General features: G+C 32.0%; 1 protein-coding gene across 2 annotated transcripts; it reads left to right on the top strand.

Moving 5' to 3' along the window:
* Positions 1-1,337: 1,337 nt before the first annotated feature.
* On the top strand, positions 1,338-20,624 carry LOC108758058 (neuromedin-U receptor 2). Of its 2 annotated transcripts, none has more exons than XM_018502838.1 (6): positions 1,338-1,373; positions 3,572-4,476; positions 4,887-5,302; positions 17,754-17,971; positions 18,363-18,786; positions 19,561-20,624. In XM_018502838.1, exons 2-6 carry the CDS (start codon positions 3,968-3,970, stop codon positions 19,812-19,814), a joined length of 1,821 nt encoding a protein of 606 aa, XP_018358340.1. In that variant the 5' UTR covers positions 1,338-1,373; positions 3,572-3,967; the 3' UTR covers positions 19,815-20,624. The 2 variants fall into 2 exon arrangements, with proteins under 2 accessions (XP_018358340.1, XP_018358332.1); XM_018502830.1 differs by having other exon boundaries at positions 19,558-20,624.
* Positions 20,625-21,563: the final 939 nt, after the last annotated feature.

Here is a 21,563-nt window from a genome sequence, read left to right as displayed (position 1 = left end):
CATAGCTTTTTGTTATCAAAATGTAAATTATTTGAACTAACAAAGGCATTCTTTGCGTTAAAACATGCAATAACTAAAGCAGAATTAAAGATCGCGTGCTTCAAAATGATAATATTGCATCAAATAAAAAATCGAATTCGTTACGCCTAATGTTATAAAGAAGAATTAGAATTTAAGATACAGTTCATAATGAAAATCAACAGCTTTATGTCCGAAGCATGTTGAAGAGTTCATTAACAAGATGCGCCGGAATACAGATGAATTATACCCGAGAGAAATCATTTCGCGTCGAAAATTGTATGAACGTTGATGGAACGTAAGCCAGATAAATCAGAGAATTTCTCGTACTAGTTTTGCGGAGCGGTTTCCGGATAACGTTTTGACGACGAAGAAGTTAACGATTCATTGGGGACAATTAGACAATGTTGGATGTCAGTTGGGAGCGCGATCCGCTTCGAAAATAGCCCCATGTGTTTCCGTTCTGTTCGATGAACGACGTTCACGAAAGCACCGCGTCGTCGATTACAACATCAATGTGAAGGCAACAAGCGCAGAGATGAGCATCCTCGCGCGCGCGTGGAAACGATTCGCGGACGTGATGACGCAGAACGAGTTTAGGACTCCGTCGAGAATGCAAGGTGGTGTGCCGTGTGCGATTTGTGGCTTTTGTAAGGTGCTGGAATGTCTAGTTTTGTTTTGTCGAAGCACTGCAATTGTCGATTGCATCTGCAGCTCACGTGGCTTGTGGGTGAAATCGAAATTGTTTAGCATCGACAGGATTGTTTAAGTAGATAAATCAATTTCGATCCGAAAATAATTACTGAAAATATTATTATTGTTATTGGAAATATAGCCGGTCTACCTAAACGATTTTTCGTGCAAGCTCTGTGTATTGTGTACATATATATTGAAATATTATAAAATTAAAAAGTATCATAATTTTATTTAATAAATTTTACTTTAATTAAAAAGTACCAAGTGATTATATATAAAATATTATTGGTTTATCTTTTTTTTTTAATTATTTGAATTTATCCATTATTTCTTTTTTCCAAAATATATTTATAATATGTTTGTAAAATTCATATATTTATAAAATATGTTAATAAAATTAATCATCAATAATTCTAATGTTTAAATGTATTATAATATATAAAAAGTTGCAATATACAAAAAATATAAATTTATATAGATCAGACTACTTTTGTACTTAATGCCGTGATTTCATTTCGATAAACAAGATTATCTCATTTCGTATCTATTTCTGTAGCATTTGTCGTTCTTAAGGAAACGTGATATTTTGAAGATTGAATGGGTGATGGGATACATGTATGGCTGAGAAAAGGACCAAGCTAAAGGCGATGCGTTAAAAGGTCAGAGTATATATTCGAAAGGTGATATTCTTGTCAGAGTAGTTAATATAATTGTAACAATGTGGAAAGCGGATATTTGTTAACGGACAGAGATATCATATATGGCTGGAAATCACATCACATATTACTAAGACCTTTTTGAAGGTATCCACTTCTCGTTAGCGATGAATTTCATAAATAATTTTAAGCGTTAATGACATCATTGTGAAAGGCAGTGTTCGCGGAAAATAGAAATAGATCCGTCGACATGATGAATAAAGCTGTTACAATGTGTGCACACAGCGTGCACGTCACAGGCAGATGCCTGCATTAGCAGCTACATTAGAATTCATCATATAATTAGCATAACGGACATGGATAATTGACTAAAATGAGATGATTGCGAGATTCACCAAATGAGGTAGCGAGATAACAGGCTTATTTCGTATTTCAAACGATTAGAGATTACGCGGAAAAAATAGTTTTCTAGCTAAAATATCTAAAAATTTAACTGGATACAAATCTGAAAATAATTTTCTTAGACCGTCAAAATAAATATATAGGATGTTCACACACAAACTGAGTCTTATAAGGTCGCGACATAGACCTTTGCATACCGCATAATACAAAAGAAAATAAACCAACCAAAATCGTTCATTCCTTTCCTTTTCATGAAATAAAAAATTCTTATTGGTTGACTTTCTTATGTCTTATGCATTATGCATTATGCAAAAGTCTGTGCTCCGGTCTTAAGAATAAAAATTTTTCGCAGTATAGCTCGTCACGCTTGAGTTTCCTACGTAATTATTTTTATGGTTTAACAAAATTATTTTCAGCTCTATCTAAATTTATAGATTTATGATGATATATATAAATTTGGCTACATAGATTTATAATCTAGCTAAATTTATGGGTCTTTCAGCAAAGTTGTTCTTTCCACGTGCGGCATTAAACGTTCCAGTCGACCAACTAAAAGTAACATAATATGTAATTTCCCGTTCAACAAAATAAATTTAACATATTTTGTTACGTAATAGTTGCATCGTTAAACAAAGTTATAACGTTGATGTTATTAAAAATTTGCGCTAACAAAAATTTGCGCTACATCGACCATAAAACGTGTAATACACAGAGAAAATTTTATATTAAGTTTTAATACAATTTTAAATTACACTATGTCTATAATATTTCCGATGGACCGTCACAACATGATTCCGACATAACTTTTATTATGGTAATACTAATTTTTATCACATAATTATAATAAATAATTATAATAAATAATTATAATAAATAAAGTAATTGTTTTGTTAAACCAGTGTTTTGTTAAGCCATATTCTAACATGAAAACTGTTAATTTTTACTATGATACGCAAACAAAATTTGCTAGATATATATTTTTTACTTATCTTTACAATACTAACTTTTATAACTTTTATTCAACAAGTTGTGATTTTGTAATAAAAAATTTTTACTATAAAAATTACGTTGCATTATTGTTTTTAAAAAAATAACTATAACATTTAAACTTATAATTTACATGATGTCCGCAGCTACTACCATATTATAGTAATTTTAAATATAAAGTTTTCTCCGTATAGAGAGAACAATATTGCACATCGGTCTAGTTGAGGAATTTATAGGCGGCCCTTTAATTCACGCTCATTGACCGAAATTAATCAAAGCATTAGGGAGGACACGGAATGTCTTCTCGTTAATCGGTGGATTACAGGAATCGCTATCAATCCATAACATTAGTCATACCCTCTCTCTTTCTCTCTCTCTCTCTTTCTCTCTCTCTCTCTCTCTCTCTCTCTCTCTTCCCTAATACATCATTACTCACTCAAAAAAGTGATCTTGCAGTTACAGTGGAAATTATCCAAGTACGAAAAAAAATAGCTAAAATAGATAAATTTCTAGTAAGTACTGCGATATTAGATATGTATTGCATCTAATCACATAGATGACAGAAATAGAATTTAGATTTGTGCTATAAATTTTATGCATATGATACATAATCTTCTATCAGATACAAAAAAACAGCTATAATTCCAGTTAAATCAGCAAAATATTTTTTGCGTGCTAAATGCGAAAGATCAAGTACACGATAATCTTGCGTTCAAAAATACTTTTGTATTGTGATTATATCGTTCGTTTACCTACGCAAAATGTAAATTAGTCGTCTTCAAATTAAAAAAAAAATACTTATATAATTTCAGATCAACACGAAGATAAGCAGTGCTAGAATCTTATCGTGAGAAACTATTCAACTCGTAAAAATACTCACAAGATGTAGACTGAAAACTATCAAGAATATCCGGCACGTGTAAGCCGGGATTTTACCAAGGGATCTTCACGAAAACATCAATACTGTCCAGAGAAGACATCATAATTGCATTCCATAGAATAAATCGTCTCTATGATGGTCTGGAATATTTATGGATAAGATTAAGTAACAAAAATTGCACAGCAGAAATACTAGCAGCGCGGAGATATCTACTCGTTCCAACAGGCGATTTGAAGTTCGGTCACGAAGTCCCAAATATTAATCTACTTACTTTCTTTGCGAAGTCGACGCCTATTCTCGCCGATCAGAATTCAATAAAAGAAACAAGATGATTTCGGGTACGATAGCGAACATCACCAGTATCCTTCAAGGTGCGGGGGACTCTTGGAGATTCTCGAAAGATGAGAATCTTCAGGAGCTCCGCTCCACGATTGACAGTATCATCCACGCGAATCCGCGATACGAGAACTACTCGAGCACGATCGTTGCCTTCCTCAGAGATGAAAACGCGCTGGACCGCCGGGATTCCATATACATCGTGCTGCCGATCACAGTGATCTACGTCGTGATCTTCTTCACCGGTCTGATCGGCAACATCTCCACGTGCGTGGTGATCGCGCGCAACAAGTCCATGCATACCGCTACTAATTATTATCTCTTTAGCCTCGCAGTGTCTGACTTGCTGCTACTCGTGTTTGGACTGCCGCCGGAGATATATTACTTTTGGTCGAATTTTCCGTATGTCTTCGGCGAGGCATTCTGTATTATTCAAAGCTTCGCCTCGGAGACCTCGGCTAATGCCACCGTTCTAACCATCACGGCCTTCACCATCGAGAGGTGAGCTCAGAAATATTAGGATATATCGCGCATACATCAAATCTGGCTGATAGACTGTCATGGATATTTAAACACTCGTCGATCCTATATCCTGCCAATCATTCGTTTTTATCGGTATCGTGTTTTTTTCTTTTTTTTTCGCGAATCATGCACGATATAGCTGGTGATATGGGTATTTCAACTGAAATATTCATATCACTAGTTTGATGTAGAAATCGATAAAATAAAATGTACGAATAAAGAGAGAGAGTGGGAAGCTCGTGCCAGTTTGTCGGTTCTGCGATTTTTGACTGCGTGTGAACATCGATAATCCGGACACTCGCAGGATAGAGCCATCGACGAGTCTCTTCGGAAACAAAATATTCGCCCCTTTTTTTAATATTTCTACTTTTTTTTTTTCTTTGCTGCAGGTACGTGGCGATCTGTCATCCCTTTATTTCACATACAATGTCGAAACTATCGCGGGCAGTAAAGTTTGTGGTGGCGATATGGCTGTTGGCCCTCTGCCTCGCCATACCACAGGCTATTCAATTTGGCATCGTCTACGTCGACTACACCGACAACGGCACCGCCGTCCTGGACAGTGCCAGGTGCTCACTAGAGTGGACGCTAATCGAGCACGCGTTCGAGGTCTCAACCATCCTATTCTTTGTGCTACCGATGACGATCATCACCGTGCTGTACGTGTTGATCGCCATCAAATTGCGACGCTCGAGCCTGCTATCCACCACCGTCAGTAAAAGGCACCATATTCACGGCGCACTGAATCACGCGGACAGCAGCAGAGGGAAGACGAACGCTCAAAGGAACGTTATTCGCATGCTCGGTAAGCGGTGCAGTCGCTTTGATCGTTGGAAATTACAACTTGCAGCTCGAGCATTCTTAGGGACGCGATTTGAGATCATTGAAATCGAGTTTATTTTGGTTCTAAGTCTAGTACTCGAGAGTCCATTAAAGACCTTCATTAAGATCAACGAATTCACCGAATAATAATCGATGATCCAAAGGAACTCATAGTTATCGGAAAAATTAACAGGAAATTTTCATCGTCCTGTCTCGAAGAATGATTTGAATCACGGTATACAGAATATTTTACGATAAAGAGAAGACAAATAGATATTAAGATTATAATCTTCCATTAATTTTTTAAATGAGTTTTAGCAGAATTTCAGTTTGAAACTTGATTCTAAAGGAATAATTAAAACTCGGAAAACTTTATTTAAAGAAAAATTTTTATTCCAAGAAATCCGTCATTAAACTATATCTCATTCATTTACTTTGCATATAATGGAAGATATTTTCAAAGATATATATTGAGCGTCACAATTTGAGAAACTTTATAGCAATTAAATAATGATATGAATAATTAGTTGCATTAATAAGCATGCTAGATGTGACAGTTGAAAACAAGTTACATATTTTAGTCCAAAATTAGTCAGTTCGCATAGTTTCACATGCAAATCGTATTTAAACGTATCACGCCAGAAGTTCTCTTCTCACGAAAAGTTTAAATGAGCTTAAGCCGCCCAGAACCCGCTATTGCAAATGCTTAGTCAGACATTCTTGCAGCAATCTCGTGAAGCATTCGAATCTATGCTTAATTCTTCGAATTTCGCTTAACAGAACGTATCTGAATAACGTGTATCTGAATAATGTTGCAAACACCTTCCCCGATGAAAATAAAAATCGGAGCGCAAATCGAATGTAATGGGAGAGTAACGAAAGCGTAAACGAAACTTCTAGAAGGCGAAAATTGGAAAATAAAATGTAAAAGAAGCATTTATGCTTCAGCGAAGAAACATTTGATGTTTCAATTTTCGCCTCCTAGAAGTTTCATTTACGCTTCTGTTATTCCTATTACATTTCATTTACGCTCTGATTTTTATTTTTATCAGGGTTGCTGCGCCTGTGATAATATGCAAGTAATTTCATAAACACGCAAGTGCGATACGACAGAGAGGTTCTTTGAAGTTTCCTTTGTTTATTGAATAAACCTGTGTCGTATATTTTCCATAAACTTTAAGAATTTCTGCGGTATAAAAATCATACAAGCATTTACTAAATTTACTAACTTTCGATTAGAACATGTAATATTATATTATGTCACCTGTCAACTACCCTAACAACACAGACCTCCAGAGGACGTCCTGAGGATGTCCAAAGGACGTCTATATGTCCTTTGAATATCCTCAGAACATATCCCGGATAAAGTGTGTTATTAGGATAGTATATTGTTAATATAACTAATTATTCGGTGATATTATTGCTATAAAGTTTATTAAATTATATCTGCTGGATATATATAGAGGAAAATCGCCGATACTGACATAGGTCTCCTAAAGTGACACCCCCTTATTTTTCGGAAACTAACTATTGCACTTTATTAATACTAATAAAATCATGATCTGTTTAGCTAATTAAAAAAGTACAAACTTATAATTCGTAGATTTCTGGCTTGTTTCTATATTAAATCAGCTAAAAACGAATTCTACGAATGCGAAAATAAAATTCTTACGATTTTCTTTTGCAAATTGTGAGGTTTAAATAATAGTGACTATATTATTGATAATATTACGTCATTTTAAATTCTTGTAGTTTCCGAAATAAGTTTTATTTATATTATTTTTTCTCTTATAGCGTTTTCTTTTGGCTGCACTATCGCCCACTAGTGCAACACTCAGACAGTGTACCGTTTCCATGGCTGGTGGTAAGCGAACTCATTCGGTGTACCGTGTTTCCGTGGCTACGGTGTAGTGCAAATTTTATGCACGAAGTGGGATTTTGCTACACCGTCTCAAAGAGACTGTGTAGAATCAATGTGACATTTAAAATTTGAAAATAAAAGTTCAAGCGGGAACAGGGTTTTAACATAATAATGATACAGTGTACACCATGGTGTGCACCACTCTAGTATAGTGTAGCAGGCACTGTAGCTGAGTGTAGCGCTTACACGCAACTGGTGCGGTGTGAGACTGCACCCAGTGTATCCCAAGAGAAAACGCTAGTAGTCTTTTCATAATACGATTTTTAATTTAAAATTCGGGTACAGCGTAAACCAACACACATATCCGTAAAACAGACCATGAGCTAACTTAATCTTTATAGTGTTGCTTTATAGTGTCAAATAAGTCTATTGGAGCTGAAGGCAATCGTGCATATATGGAACAATTCTAGAAAAACTATCGCGTTACATATTTGCATCTTGCAAAATAGCATAAAGTAAATATGCATATAATTCAATAAAAATGTTTGATAACGAAGTAAAATAATTCTGAAAAATCTTATATACATTCAGTTATAGGTACTTTATACAGATAATTCCTGTAAAAGAAAAAGAATAGGAATACGTAGCATTACTGCCTACTGTGTCAGTTTTTGAGCCCATTTTGTCAGACGCTCATTTTTGCATAACTTACGAAAAACTTAATTATTGTAAAATTACTAACAGTATTATAAAAATTGCTTATACTATCTGATAGAAGACACTTTTTACTTTGTATTTATGTTTTTGAAGTCGTATTTTTACCTTTTGTTTAAGAAATATTGCTTAAAAACAAAGTGGCATGTCGGTATCGGTGACCTTCCTCTATATATATATATATATATCTTTAAAAATATTGTTACAAGTATATTGTATGTAAAGTGAATAAATGGGATATATTTTGACAGATTTGAATAATTAATGATTTTCACAATACAAATTATATTTGACAAATTTATTGTCATTGTCTAAATAATAGATCTTGCATTTCGTAAAAATGTAATGTAATACAAAATCGAGCAAAATTATAGCAAGATTAAAAGTCACGCAAAATTTCGCGTAAAGATAGAATGTTTCCAGATGGACACGTCGAATAAAAGTCGTAGAAAAGCAATTTAAAAAATTACGGTTCTATTAATTTCATTAATTGCTATTAGATTTCAGGAAAAACTAAACATCGCTGTGCCCATTTCTCAAATAAAATATGAGAATTAGACAAGAATAAATGTTATTCTCGACTATAACTTAGATTGGAAAGAGGAAAAAATCTTCGAGAGAGGAAGCAGACACAGTATGCGAACGATCGATTCTGACGCATCAACGTGCCAAGCTTCGCAATTTTGTTCAAAACGAAAGTATGACATCGGTTTTTTTATTGAAACGCACAGATATCAGAAAATATTTTTCGATTCTAACCGAAAAAGGGAGAGGAAGATTCAGACATTTGATCGAGTTTTACGGTCTCGCATAAACTTCTTCTTATCCCCGGTCTTATCTCCGATAGCGATTCATAATGACAAAGCTTTATTGCGTGACATTTACTTCAATCACTTTACGAATTTCTGTTGTATTGTATTCGACATTTAATGTCGAATTTAAGTTGTAGGAAATTTTTCTTGCGTATATAGATTTTATTTTCTAAATATCTTGATTTTTCTTATTTTTAAATTTTTAGTAAAGTAATATCTTAACTTTGCAAATAAAAACTTAAATAAAAACTTAAAAAATATATATGTATAATATACGTATAACATTTTTTTTTTTAATTTGTGTTTCTCACAATTTCCTTTTTTTAATTCTACTCAAAGAACTAATAAAAATTTATAAAGTTACTTTTACAGAAATAAACATATAAATCTTTCGACATCTTCTCAAGTTTTGGACTGAAATGATTTCACATTTCTATCATAGGTGATTTATTAATAAATTGCCTTCTCGGAATATCTCGAAAAGAAGAAAATTTCTATGCTATTTCTGTGTTGTTCTCGAACACGTAATAGATCTTCTCAGGATGCCTCATTTTTACAATACCATTCGTACGTGATACGAATAGGATATCGATGAATTCGCACTTTAAAAGAATTCATTGACAAGTCTCTCGAGGCTGACCATTTCGTTCGGCAAGACAAAACGAGATCACCAAATGCGAGGAAATGTTGAAAATAGCCGACTGTGCCCATGTCTTGGCAAATTAACCGAGTCATTTCAAACTCGATTACAAGCTATCTCCGTATATTTTCACGGCTATTAGGTCAGACATGCAATTAGATCGAACAAATATTACAATATGAAATGAATAACAAGAATGCATAGGTTGTCCTAGGTGTTACAGCTAAATCTTTTATATTTAAATCGCATTGTTGTGTTTCATTTAAACATCTCGTAAGATTTAAATAATACTGAAAGTTTTTAGAGGAATTTGCTAAGAATTTCTTCTTAACAAAAGTGAAATTGAGAATTTCAACAATCATTTCAGAGTTAAAGGAGTTAAAGTCTTCTAAATAAACATTTTTTTTTATTTGATTTTAAATGACGATTATACGAATATAATTCCAAATTGAACGTATAATTCACGTAATATTCACCAATGATTCGATTTAAATGTGTTCGCTATCTCTTTATTTTTCGCGTAAAGAAACGCCGTTACATTTCCAGCGAATCGATCGCGACGATATTAATGTCAGCACAAAGAAAAAAAAATCATCATCCAGCGGCGCTCTAACGTAGTGACGAATTTAAAATATGAGATGTATAAAACCCGAATCGCTATTGACATTTCTCACGTGAGTTATTTTCTGATTTTTTTCTACCTCGCTACAAGTGGCTTAGGATTCAGGAGCTTGCTTGTAAAGCCCCAAAGAATTATTTCGCTCGTACCTTTTAATAGCTATAGATAAATAACCTGCTGTTCCCCTCACAAGCTTCCAATCATTCACAATGTCACGTGGCGCCGATTTCATTCTCGATCTCGACAAGTCATGTCTTCGATATATTCAGACCCAGGTCTTTATTGAACTTCTTTCGAACTTTACTTTCAAGGTCGAAGAGAGAAATTTGAACGACGTAAAGGGGAAGATATATTAAAGATAAAAAAACCCAACTCATAATTTCACCTACCCAAAGCTTCTCGTAAATATGATGATACAATATACGCGTTACAAGAAATTGCACAGAACCTACATTTTGTCTTTTTATTATATTATTAGATGATAAATTTATTAAAACAAATATAAGTAAACTGTCTTTGCGCTTGTCAATGTGTAAATAATATATTTACAATATAATTTATATTTCACACACATTACTCATAAATATTTATGAGTAATATGTGTGAATATAAATTATTTTTTGAATAAGAATTCGCTATCTCAATCTTGCGCACGTGGCAAAAGCCATTTAAAACTTAATTTAGTTAATAATGTTGAATAACATTAAAACCTGTTAATAATTTATTCTTATTGCGAAAAGTATTACCTCGGCGCGAGGTAATACTTTTCGCAATAAGAATTAACTATTAAGATCCAATTTCACAACTCACGGTTAACTTTTAACCGAAGTTCAACTTATTCATTATCTCTTTTTAATTCTAGAATTGGAAACAGATGAGAAACAAGTTGAACCTCGGTTAAGACTTAACTGTGAGTTGTGAAACTGGACCTAATAGGTTTTACTATGTTATTCAACATTATTAAGATCGTTTCGAAGATGCGAATAAGCATCAAAAATTTGTTAAATTGCTAGTCAATTGTGATATTACTGCGGTAGTTTAGTAGAGTTAGCGTTTTCAAGACCGAAAAATCATTTCGGCACGCGTTTCTGGGGACTACATACATAGTATATAAATTCACACAAGAATCATACTAGCATTTAAGATCCAGCAAGACCGTTTAAGACTTTGATTTCTATAGTAATATATTTATAATACGATATAATTTGTAGACAATTGAAATGTGCTGTACTTACAAAATTAATTACAAACAGTACATTTCAACTCTAGATTTGAGTTATCTTCAGTGGTAGTTAGATACAAACTATTCTCACACACATAGGCAATTCATTAAGATTTATTCTTAAAATTACAAAATTGTTTTTATTTTAATTTATTAAAACAGTTATATAGAGTCCAACCGAAACCATTTTTTTTTATTTCGGCTGAAACCGAAAACCGAAAATTGTATAGAAATTCTAGAAAGATATGTATATGTGTACGTATATATACATATATTATGTATTTATTCAATAATATAATTAATATTATAATTTAATTATTGAATAATTACACATTATTACCATTCTATAATATTACAATTCTGTTATCTATGTTCTATTAATATCACTATTTGTAATATCACTATATCAAAATTATATATTATCTCACTAATAACAAAATTACAAGAGAGATATAAAACAAAAATCTTTTTTAAATTACAATTTAATCAATTTCGACTTATATGTTACCCTTTTGAAACTTGCTTTTAATTCCGACTAAAACCGAAATCGAAACTTTGATCTTTAACTGAAACTGAAACTTTAGTTGGACTCTACAGTTGTATTTACATTGCATAAGTACATTAGAATCCTTAACGTAAATGACTAGGCAAACACAAAACGCGGTTATCATTGTTATGTATGTATCTACAGGTGCATTTTGATGAACGGCTGGTTGTATACTTTTGCTCGCGCTAACCGGAGCGATTCCAGTCTATTTTCCGACCAATCGGCTTACGTAAGACTCGAGTAATACCCCAAAGTACCAAAGCTTCCACGTGATCGTAGGTCGCATCCAAATTTACTCTGTATTATTGTGGCAGTTTGCAGATCTTCCGGGTTGCAATTTATCGCTCGCGTAGGTAGTTACGCGATATGTCAAATGTTTTAAGCTCCCGTTATATCTTTATTTCTTAAACTTTATTTCGTATCATGAGAGTCGAGGGAAAATTATTTTAGAATCTCCGCCTCTCAGGAATATACTAATACGATAATTATTATATCAATGAAAAAAATAAACCGATTACATATCTGAGAAGATCGAATAATTGATTGATATTAACAGGGCTGGACACTTGAAACACTTTTATTTTAAACACAGTATTTATAATACAATTATATTTTGTAGTTCGTATTTTAGCGGAGCACATAAAAGTATTTTGTATTTTGTAATTCAATATAATAGGATTTATTATATATCAATATTAATATTTGAAATACAAAACACAAAATACTTTCAATCTTTCGATTTGAAATACAAAGTACAAAATACTTTTATGTGCTCCGCTGAAATATAAAATATAAAATACTTTCATGTGTTTTCCACTGAAATACAAAATACATAATACAATTGTGTTACAAGTACTATTTTTGAATAAAAGTATTTCAAATACATGCCCAGCCCTGAGCATTGGTCCAATTCTTTGTTCTTATGTAAGTCTAACTCTTATGCAAGAATATCATTCAAACATAAGATCGAAAATAGCAGTAACTACTTGTAACACAAATCTGACATGGCAAAAAGCTTTATTTAGGTTTCTCTTATCTAAACATGGGTCGATTTCGAGCTTAATAAAGAAAAAGCGTATGGAAAAACGTGTTGTTGACTTCAAAATCACGGTTGTAGTATTTTTATAGTCTCTCTGTGTGTGTAAAAATATTCTGGATTACATACATTCCACCCTAAAAACCATCGTTATGATCCAGATAATCTTGATAACAACGGAAGATCTTCATACTAAAAATATGTAAACGTTTCCGCTCTAACTTTATATCTTAAAGGATCGTCGTGATTTGTAATGATTGTTTGTTTTTGATTTGTTATTCATATATATTAATTTATCAATTTGGCTTGGAAAGGAGTATTCCATTAAACAAATTTCGGCAAATTATCTCATCTCTTTTATTGATATACTAAAGAACTCTTTCGTTCCCTCTCATCGTCAAATCTGTCGAAAAGATAATGCGTTCCAAAGAAAAGATAATGCGTTCCAAAGAAAAGATAATGCGTTCCAAAGACAGGAAAAGTTGATATCTTCTACACGTGCGTTTACGTTTTCTTTTCTTTTGCGTTGATCGAGGATAGAGATCATTCGTTCACTTTCCACGAAGATAAAAATAAAGACCACACATTTGATTGGCTTCGAAAAGTTATATTTGAGTACGTGGTTATCTTTATAATGAAATTTTCGATATTATCAAATGGTTTATTCGATACGAAACAAAACGTGTGGGAGAACTCGCTATTTTCTATAAATCGTGGAGAGAATTAATGTTAATTTTGAGTTTTTTAATCCTTGAGATATTTTTAATTATATTAAGAAATTTCATTAAAAATTTATTATAAATACATATGCGTATAAAATTATATACATATTTCTAAAAATATACATGAATTTGAAATTAATAATTAAATTTTCATTCAATTAAAATAAAATTAATTTAATGTTAATAATAATAAAATTAATTTTAAATTTAATTTATGCTTATTTTTAGATATTTATAATAATTTAATCCTAATAATACATGTATATAATTAAAAATTAAGATATTAATTGTGTATAAAATTGCTCTTCTGAAAAATGGAAAAACGATCGCTCGTGAATTTATCAGTGATAATTGGACAATTCTGTTTACACGTGGCGCGTTTACTGATTTATATAATAGAGATCACGTGCATGTGTGTACATTTGAAGCCGCATGCTTTGCGATCCACCGAGCGCGTGTATAATAAACTAAAAAAAAGTTTTATTAACCAAACAGAGCTTTCATTAATAATTAATCGAGTTTTTATAAATTATAATTACACGGCTTGTCACTTTTTCGCAATAATTTTCCATTAGGAATAAGTTGTATAAGTTGCACACACAATAATGTATGTAATGTTTGTGTGTAACATTTACGACACATAACAATAACAAAAATATTTAAATGTAAATATACTTTTATTAAATTGACACGAAAACTCGCACGAAAAGCAATAAAAAATATTTAATAACGGATATCACATTGACACGTTTTCACGTTGCATACTATCCTCGTTAAAACGTTAAAACGTGCGAGACTGAATGATATCAACCAGATTTTCGTGAATTTGAAAACTTGTTCCGATATAATTCACCTGAATTTACGATCGCAGTGGGATCGCTTGTCTCGTCCTCGATGTCTCAGCTGAAGCAATAATCGAAATAAAAATGCCGACCTTCATACCGTTGACTGTGTGGGCGAATCTCGTTTGTCGACAGTGCGCGTGGTAATAAAATCGGCTTTCTGTTTGCAAAAAAAAAAAAGAAAAAATACACATGCCTCCGTATTTCCGTATCATCGAACTTTTTCCACCATTGCAACAAACTGTGATGAACGATGTTTCGAATTAACGCATCGATGATTCATTTGTGTTTTTGATCCCACGACCAGGCATGCGTATTTACGGTCGCAATACCCCACAAATTGTAAAGGAGTTAGTTACCGCGCATTTTTTCAGAAATTACGAAACGTCCCTCGAAAGCTATTAAAAGATAGAAGCTTTTTCATGAAGTTTCTAAAGTTTAAAAATGTCACATAAAATGTTATAAACATTTTTCAGAGTCTGATAGATGTTCCTAACAATTCTTCACATTCTATACTTTTGTTCTTTTTCAGCGCAACTTAAAATAAAGCAAAGTTTGTTTGTTAATTAGAACGGTCTTAACGATTATTATTTCAATTATTTATTTCTGAGTTATTTACTACAGTAAAAAATCGTGCGTCCATATGTGGAATTTTTCTTGTGTTACCCACATTTTGATTATTACTTCAATGTATAATAAACATACAACTGATATGTTATTATTTTTGTAACATTTTGATGTGTTAGATTCATGTCACTTTTCTAACTTAACAATTGCGTATGTCAATTAAAAATGGAATATTATTTTGAGTGTTTTTAATACAATTGTTTCAATTAATCTATATATCTCAAAGTCAATTTAACATCTATGAATTTTTTCATTCACATTATACGAACAAAAATGTTTTATTAACATTTTCTTACGAGTTACTGCAACTACTCTTCTATGTACTCTACTTGTTTTATATGTTAGTTTTAAATCACCCTTAAAGTCAAAATAACAAATGTAAAGTACTGTGTCAATTATTTAACATTACTAGTTCGTTAATAAATAACACAAGACGAATGAGTTACTTTAATTTAAAAATTAGATGGATCTCCTGGGACATGTAAAAAATGTTAAAATTAACATTTTCTTTTTTACAATGTACTAATAATTTTTTCTTGCAATTAAACTAACGCAACTGTTTTATAAGGAAAAAAGAGTAGGGATTTTTTTTTAATAGTGTGAGTTCTCTTAAATTATTTTATTACAAAAATAATTTCATAAATTAGCAAGAATTTTTAAAACGATTACATAACAGTTATCTGTATCTGCGGAATCTCGAAAGTACGCAAATATTTTCTTAATGCACAACTTTTTCAGCTTTTCCATTGCTACGCAGAAATTTGTGTTAGATCTCGAAATATTATTTCGTTCTATATAACTCATTCGCTTTTTCGACAGACGTCAGAGCCTTCAGCTTTTAACATCCGCTCTGCCGAGGACGGGCGGGGTAAAGTTGGTCTTTTTATGTTCATTTCTGTCCCTTTCCAAATTTAGTTTTAATAAAATATAAAATATTCGCACAGCGAAAGCTTTAACGTTTACGTATTCACGCTTGCGATCGCTCACGTCTTTTTATGTATCCCAGTCGTTTCTCGTAAAGCCTTTCTTAAAATCTTTCTAAAAACTTTCTTCAAGGATACGCTTGTGAAGTTGCAGAGTCATTTTTTCAAGATTAAGGTTTAGATTCTTTGTCTTCTCTTCGTCTCTTCTTTTTAGATACACGTATAAAAGTAGTATTAAATAAAGTATAATATTATAACATATTATAATATTACAAAATAAAAAAAAGAAAGAAAGAGAATACAATATCTTCTCTTAACATGATATTTTTGCTCCCATTGTATTCGATCGACTAAATATGGACTAATTATTACAGATTACAAAGCTGTAATAATTATTCATCATTATAGCATTAATTGTAAGAAGCTCCATTAATCTCATTCGCATTCACAAACGTCTCTAAAGTCAATTGAATTCTGTAAAATTTTCACAATTGATTTTTCTCAACTTTTCATGAAAATTCCTCTAAGAACTTTAAATAGATATTATATCGCTTTCCTCTAATACAAAAGATAATGATTATGCAACAAAATTTATTCATGGAATATACACAAGTTAGACAAAAACGTGAAAGTGTTCAAAATATCTCGCAATATGCTGTTCACTATTTAAGAAATGAAACACGTGAAGGATTTAATTGCATTTTGTCTTGTAATTGTGCGCCTAATTCAATTTATTTAACAAATTTTACATGAAAGTATGCTTTAAAAGTTTGAAAGAAACTCGCTACATCAAAAAGCGCGGTAAAAGCAGAAGTTATTCATGAACTACATTTAATTATTATTTTAATGCAACATATATGGTAATTGCGTACAACTGCAACCTCACTTGACGTAAACTTCGGAATATTTAAAAGGAGAATATCTTTTAATTAAAATCTTTTATCATTAATTAAAGGATATAAAAACGGAATATAAAAATCATACAAAAATGTATTTGATGTTACGAAAGAATTCTACTTGAATATTCGGAAATCAAGATTATCTGAAATTGTAAGAAAAATTCTACTTACAATTAGACTTGTCTTGACAAAATTAAATTGTTTCGACAATCGCATTTTCCAAATTTCACTGGCCACTCCATTTAATAAAACGGTTCTTCCTTTCATCTATACCTAACATGTATTACGCAAAAATTTTTTTACTAGACTTTAATTGTCAGAAACTTGAAGGATTTTGTAATATTTCATGATTATTTAATTTTTAACTTAATATTTTTACGCGCTACAATGATATTCTAGAAAAAAGCTAAAATCAAGTTAGAATCGGTGTTTCTCTCGATTTTCCCAATTTCTAAAGTCTTTTAATTGTCTTATTTCTTGAAAATTGTTATCGAATGCTCCAGCAGTGTGGATAGCAATGTAATAAAAGTTCATTTTCTTCTTGGTAAGTTTCATTACACAGTAATGAAATCGCGAAGGGTGACTTGAAGTAGCATAAATGAAGGCGAATGGTCTCTGCGATGTTAGTTGTCTATACATTTTCCTTGGTACATTACGGGAATCATGAATTGAAGTGGATTTGTTCGCATCTCATTCTGGAAAATAGCTAACTCCTTATTAACTCTATACAAGAAATCACTTACAATTTTGAAATTAACAATAACGACGTACATATATTTTACAACTGTTGTAATCTTGAACGGAAAAAATATTTTTAATAGATATTCTTAATTAGAATACATGCTAATTTTATTTTATAAAAATTATTTCGCTTTGTATTTTATCTCGCACGTGAAGAATCAGTAAAATCGTTTTACTCTGTCTCTCACTGGTATTTAACTCAATAGGACGTCAATTATTGTCTTTACAGTTGCGGTGGTGGTGGCCTTTTTCATCTGCTGGGCGCCGTTTCACGCTCAAAGGCTGCTGGCTGTGTATGCTCAGAACAGCTCGTCTGAACCGGAAGATACCATGGTCATAGTCTACACCACGCTCACATACGTGTCGGGAGTGTTCTACTATTTATCTACCACAGTGAATCCTCTCCTCTACAATATCATGTCTAACAAGTTCAGAGAGGCTTTCAAGGTGAGTCGTTTCTGGAGAACTTTAATCATTCTTTATGACTTTATTTCTCACTGGCAATTTCTACATGAACTGTTTATAATTAAATACTTATATACTTGCAAAAAATAAACGAATACATTTTACATAGCATTTAAAAAATATTTTGTTACATATGTAGTTAATATAATATTTGATATTAAATATAATTACGTTTTATTATGTTCTCAATATTTTTCAAGACTTTTTGCACCTTTCGTATTTCTATAATAAATATATTACATAATGTACAAGTTCTAATTACTTTTTTGTTTTTTGTTTTCTCGGACATTATCGCTAAGCCTCAGTTAGGATCAGAATAAAATTACAAAAATAAAAAATCTTGTATAATTTTACTTTTCATCTTTTCTTCCAGTCGATGCTGCCCAAGTATTGCATCAGGAAGTTCTCGTCTCACAAGGTCATTCGTCGACAGCCGACTTATAGCAGTTTGTCGCGGTATCAGAGGTCAATAAGGCATCGATTCGATGATGCTCAACACTCGCCCTCGATATCCATCAGCGACGAACAGCAACGACTAACGAATATCGCACTGGCGAACACGAATTTCTGCGAGCCAAATGGACTCGTGAAGTCGCAGAACGAGCGAGAGGAACGACCTGAAATTAAAGAAACCGTTGGTTGTCGAGATTATACCAGAAGGGTATCCAGGGACTCCGACTGCAGCCAATTTACCACAATGACAACGTTGAGCAAGCAGGGCCTAAACAATGAGGGCAACAATAATGCGAACGAGTGTCTCTTGAGGATCCAGAGATCGCCGAAAGCTGTCACTTTAGGTAGTGTCTGTTTACTCTTATACCTCCGCTATATTAAATTAATCTTATACTTAATCAACGATGGCTAAATCAATTTCTTCGGAATTTCTTAAATTTATTCAATTAATTGGAAAATCCTGTTCAAACATCTTTACATGTCTACATGATATGTTATCTTTACATCTTTATATGTAGACATCTTTACATGTCTACATATGTAGTTACATATATCTAAAATATTATCTTGCGAATATATAAATAATATTTAAAATACTTTTATTTTATCTTATTTTATTAAAATACGTATTTTGAAAAATATGATATAATATATACATATTAAAAGAGCTTCAAATAAGTATAAAAACATTACTCTTAAAGTGCACGCTTATCATTTTGAAATTAATAAGCAGACTTTTGTCAACACATACACGCACACACATTTTGTAATTAAAGTACATCCATAAATATGAAACTATAAAAAACTATGAAAAATTTTGTAAGTTATAACAAAACATTATGTTATAATGTAAAATATTTTATTATAACTTATAATTTTTAAATACGTATATTATAATTTTTATACGGACATGTATATTCTTTTATGATCAGAACGTCAGTTAGGAACAAATTTATTTCAAGATAAAAATTAAAAGATTATATTTATACGAAATGTATATGCACAAAAAACAGAAACTGTTTTTACTTCATTTTTTTTTGCTAAATTTTTTTAATTCTTATTCATATAAATCCGACAGAACATGAAAAATATTCCTATCACTTTGGTATTTCTAGCAGGAATCCTCACGGAGAGATTGGGCCTTGGTACAAAAGGATTCTTCGCGCAGCACCGGAAGAATTTATTGACTAGCCCGATGAAACCAAAATTGGAAACCGTCATTGCGATGCGACCACGATTTCAGAGTCATCCGAGCATTGAAAGCGCCAATACGATGAGCAACTCCAGTCTTCAGGACTTTGACGAGACCGAGTTCACCGGAACGGAGTCGTCGCCTTACATGGGCGAATTAAATTTCGAACTCGTCACTTGACGTCCATTTATCTCGGCAGAACGGCGTCTCTCGAATTAGACACCGAGCTCAAATCAAATAATGCTCTTTGGTTGTGGAAACCGCGGCGTAGGTTTGTACAAACTTCTAATCCAAGAGAAGGCCACAATCGAGGCAAATCTCGATGCAACACGGATTTAGCTACGTTCTAAACAATGCATAGTTGCATTATCGAGATGAATCAGCGGAACTTACATCAAAGATGAGAGAGTATCACGAAGAATTATTGTAAAAGGAGAAAAAAGGAATTAATCCAATTATTACGATCACATAAAAATATACAAAATATGTGGAAATATTAACGATAATATAAATAAACGACATTAAAATCATTGCTTGTGGTTTGTGGATCTGAAAGGAATGCATAAGCGCTTATGTTGCTTCACGCAAAGAGCCGAACCGGAAATTATAACACGGATACAAGATGTAAAGCATGCGTGAATGTTTAATATCTAAACTAATCTGCGTATGTATGTGAATATTATATTTTCCTGTTCTATAGCATGGCTGTTAATAACGCTAGTCTTCTCTGCAAACGCGAAAGAGAATTTGCAGATGCAATTTCAGCGTTCCTAAGAATATAAGTAGAATATTATGCTCGTTAATAAGAACTCTTATTAATAAGAACGTTATTGTATAATCAAAGAAAACGTTCTGCCAAGACCGGCATGTCAATACATAAGCTATATAGCTTCTTATATTTCCTGTCTGTCGTCGATATTTATGTATTTTGTGATAAAGCGGATTGCACAACGGCTTATCGCAAAGACTTTCCCGGAAAAAAAAATTATATACAGGGTGTCCCGTAAGTTTTGGCCAATCGCTTTTGTGTAGATATTAATTACTAAAAGTTCCTAAATATTGTCCTTCAATAATTTTTTCAAATACTATCAACTTCACAGAAAATCTGCAAGGGACAAAAATCATTTATTTTCTTTTCATAGAACTCTAAGAATTTTTTTCAGAATTTATTATCAACTTTGTAGTACTGCATTTTTCTATTTTTAACGTCATGAGAAAATACAGTATTAAAAAATTCTGAAAAAATTCTCAGAACTTTATAAGAAGAAAATAAACAATTTTTGTCTCTTGCTGTTTTTCTATAAAGTTAATAGCATTTGAGTAAAAAATTAATAAAGACTAATATTTAGCGATTTTTAGTAATTAATACCTCGTTAACCATTGTGAAAATTGCAAAATGGTACAGGACTTTTCGACTCAGTTTAGTCCGCTCTATCTATATAAAAGCGATTGACCAAAACTTATAATTATATATAATTTCATATAATTATATATAATTATATATGAAACATTTTTTCCCGGATGTACACAACGTACAGTCTGTGCAACTTATTTATCTCAAGATAGAAAACTTGTACAAAATCGGAGTCGTAGTAAATGTGTAAGATATGCACTCCACAAAGGCGCATTAATAACCGTTAAATTCAATTTTAATTATCGATTCTCCATTTTTATAGCATTGATATGCTCGCTTCTGTTAGATTTAATTTCTTTTGAAATGTATACAAAAAATGTACATCAATTTAGAGAAACTACCACAAAATCTGAATCATTGCTCGGATCGGATAATTATTTATTTCCCGATGAAACTAAAATCTTCAAATACATACAAAACCATACCGAACTATTTCAACACTAGAATATCGATTATGTAACATTTTCATTGTGGAAAAATATGAAAAGTTGCTCCATTAACTTTAATGGTATAAA

Source organism: Trachymyrmex cornetzi, unplaced genomic scaffold (assembly GCF_001594075.2).
Source record: "Trachymyrmex cornetzi isolate Tcor2-1 unplaced genomic scaffold, Tcor1.1 scaffold1017, whole genome shotgun sequence".
NCBI lineage: Eukaryota > Metazoa > Arthropoda > Insecta > Hymenoptera > Formicidae > Trachymyrmex > Trachymyrmex cornetzi.
This window is presented reverse-complemented; position numbering and strand designations above follow the sequence as displayed.

Coding starts and splice junctions, on each gene's coding strand:
- LOC108758058 (XM_018502830.1), top strand. CDS start 3,968: ATGATTTCGGGTACGATAGCGAACATCACCAGTATCCTTCAAGGTGCG. Junction 4,477..4,886: donor ACGGCCTTCACCATCGAGAG/GTGAGCTCAGAA, acceptor TCTTTGCTGCAG/GTACGTGGCGATCTGTCATC. Junction 18,787..19,557: donor GCCGAAAGCTGTCACTTTAG/GTAGTGTCTGTT, acceptor TGGTATTTCTAG/CAGGAATCCTCACGGAGAGA.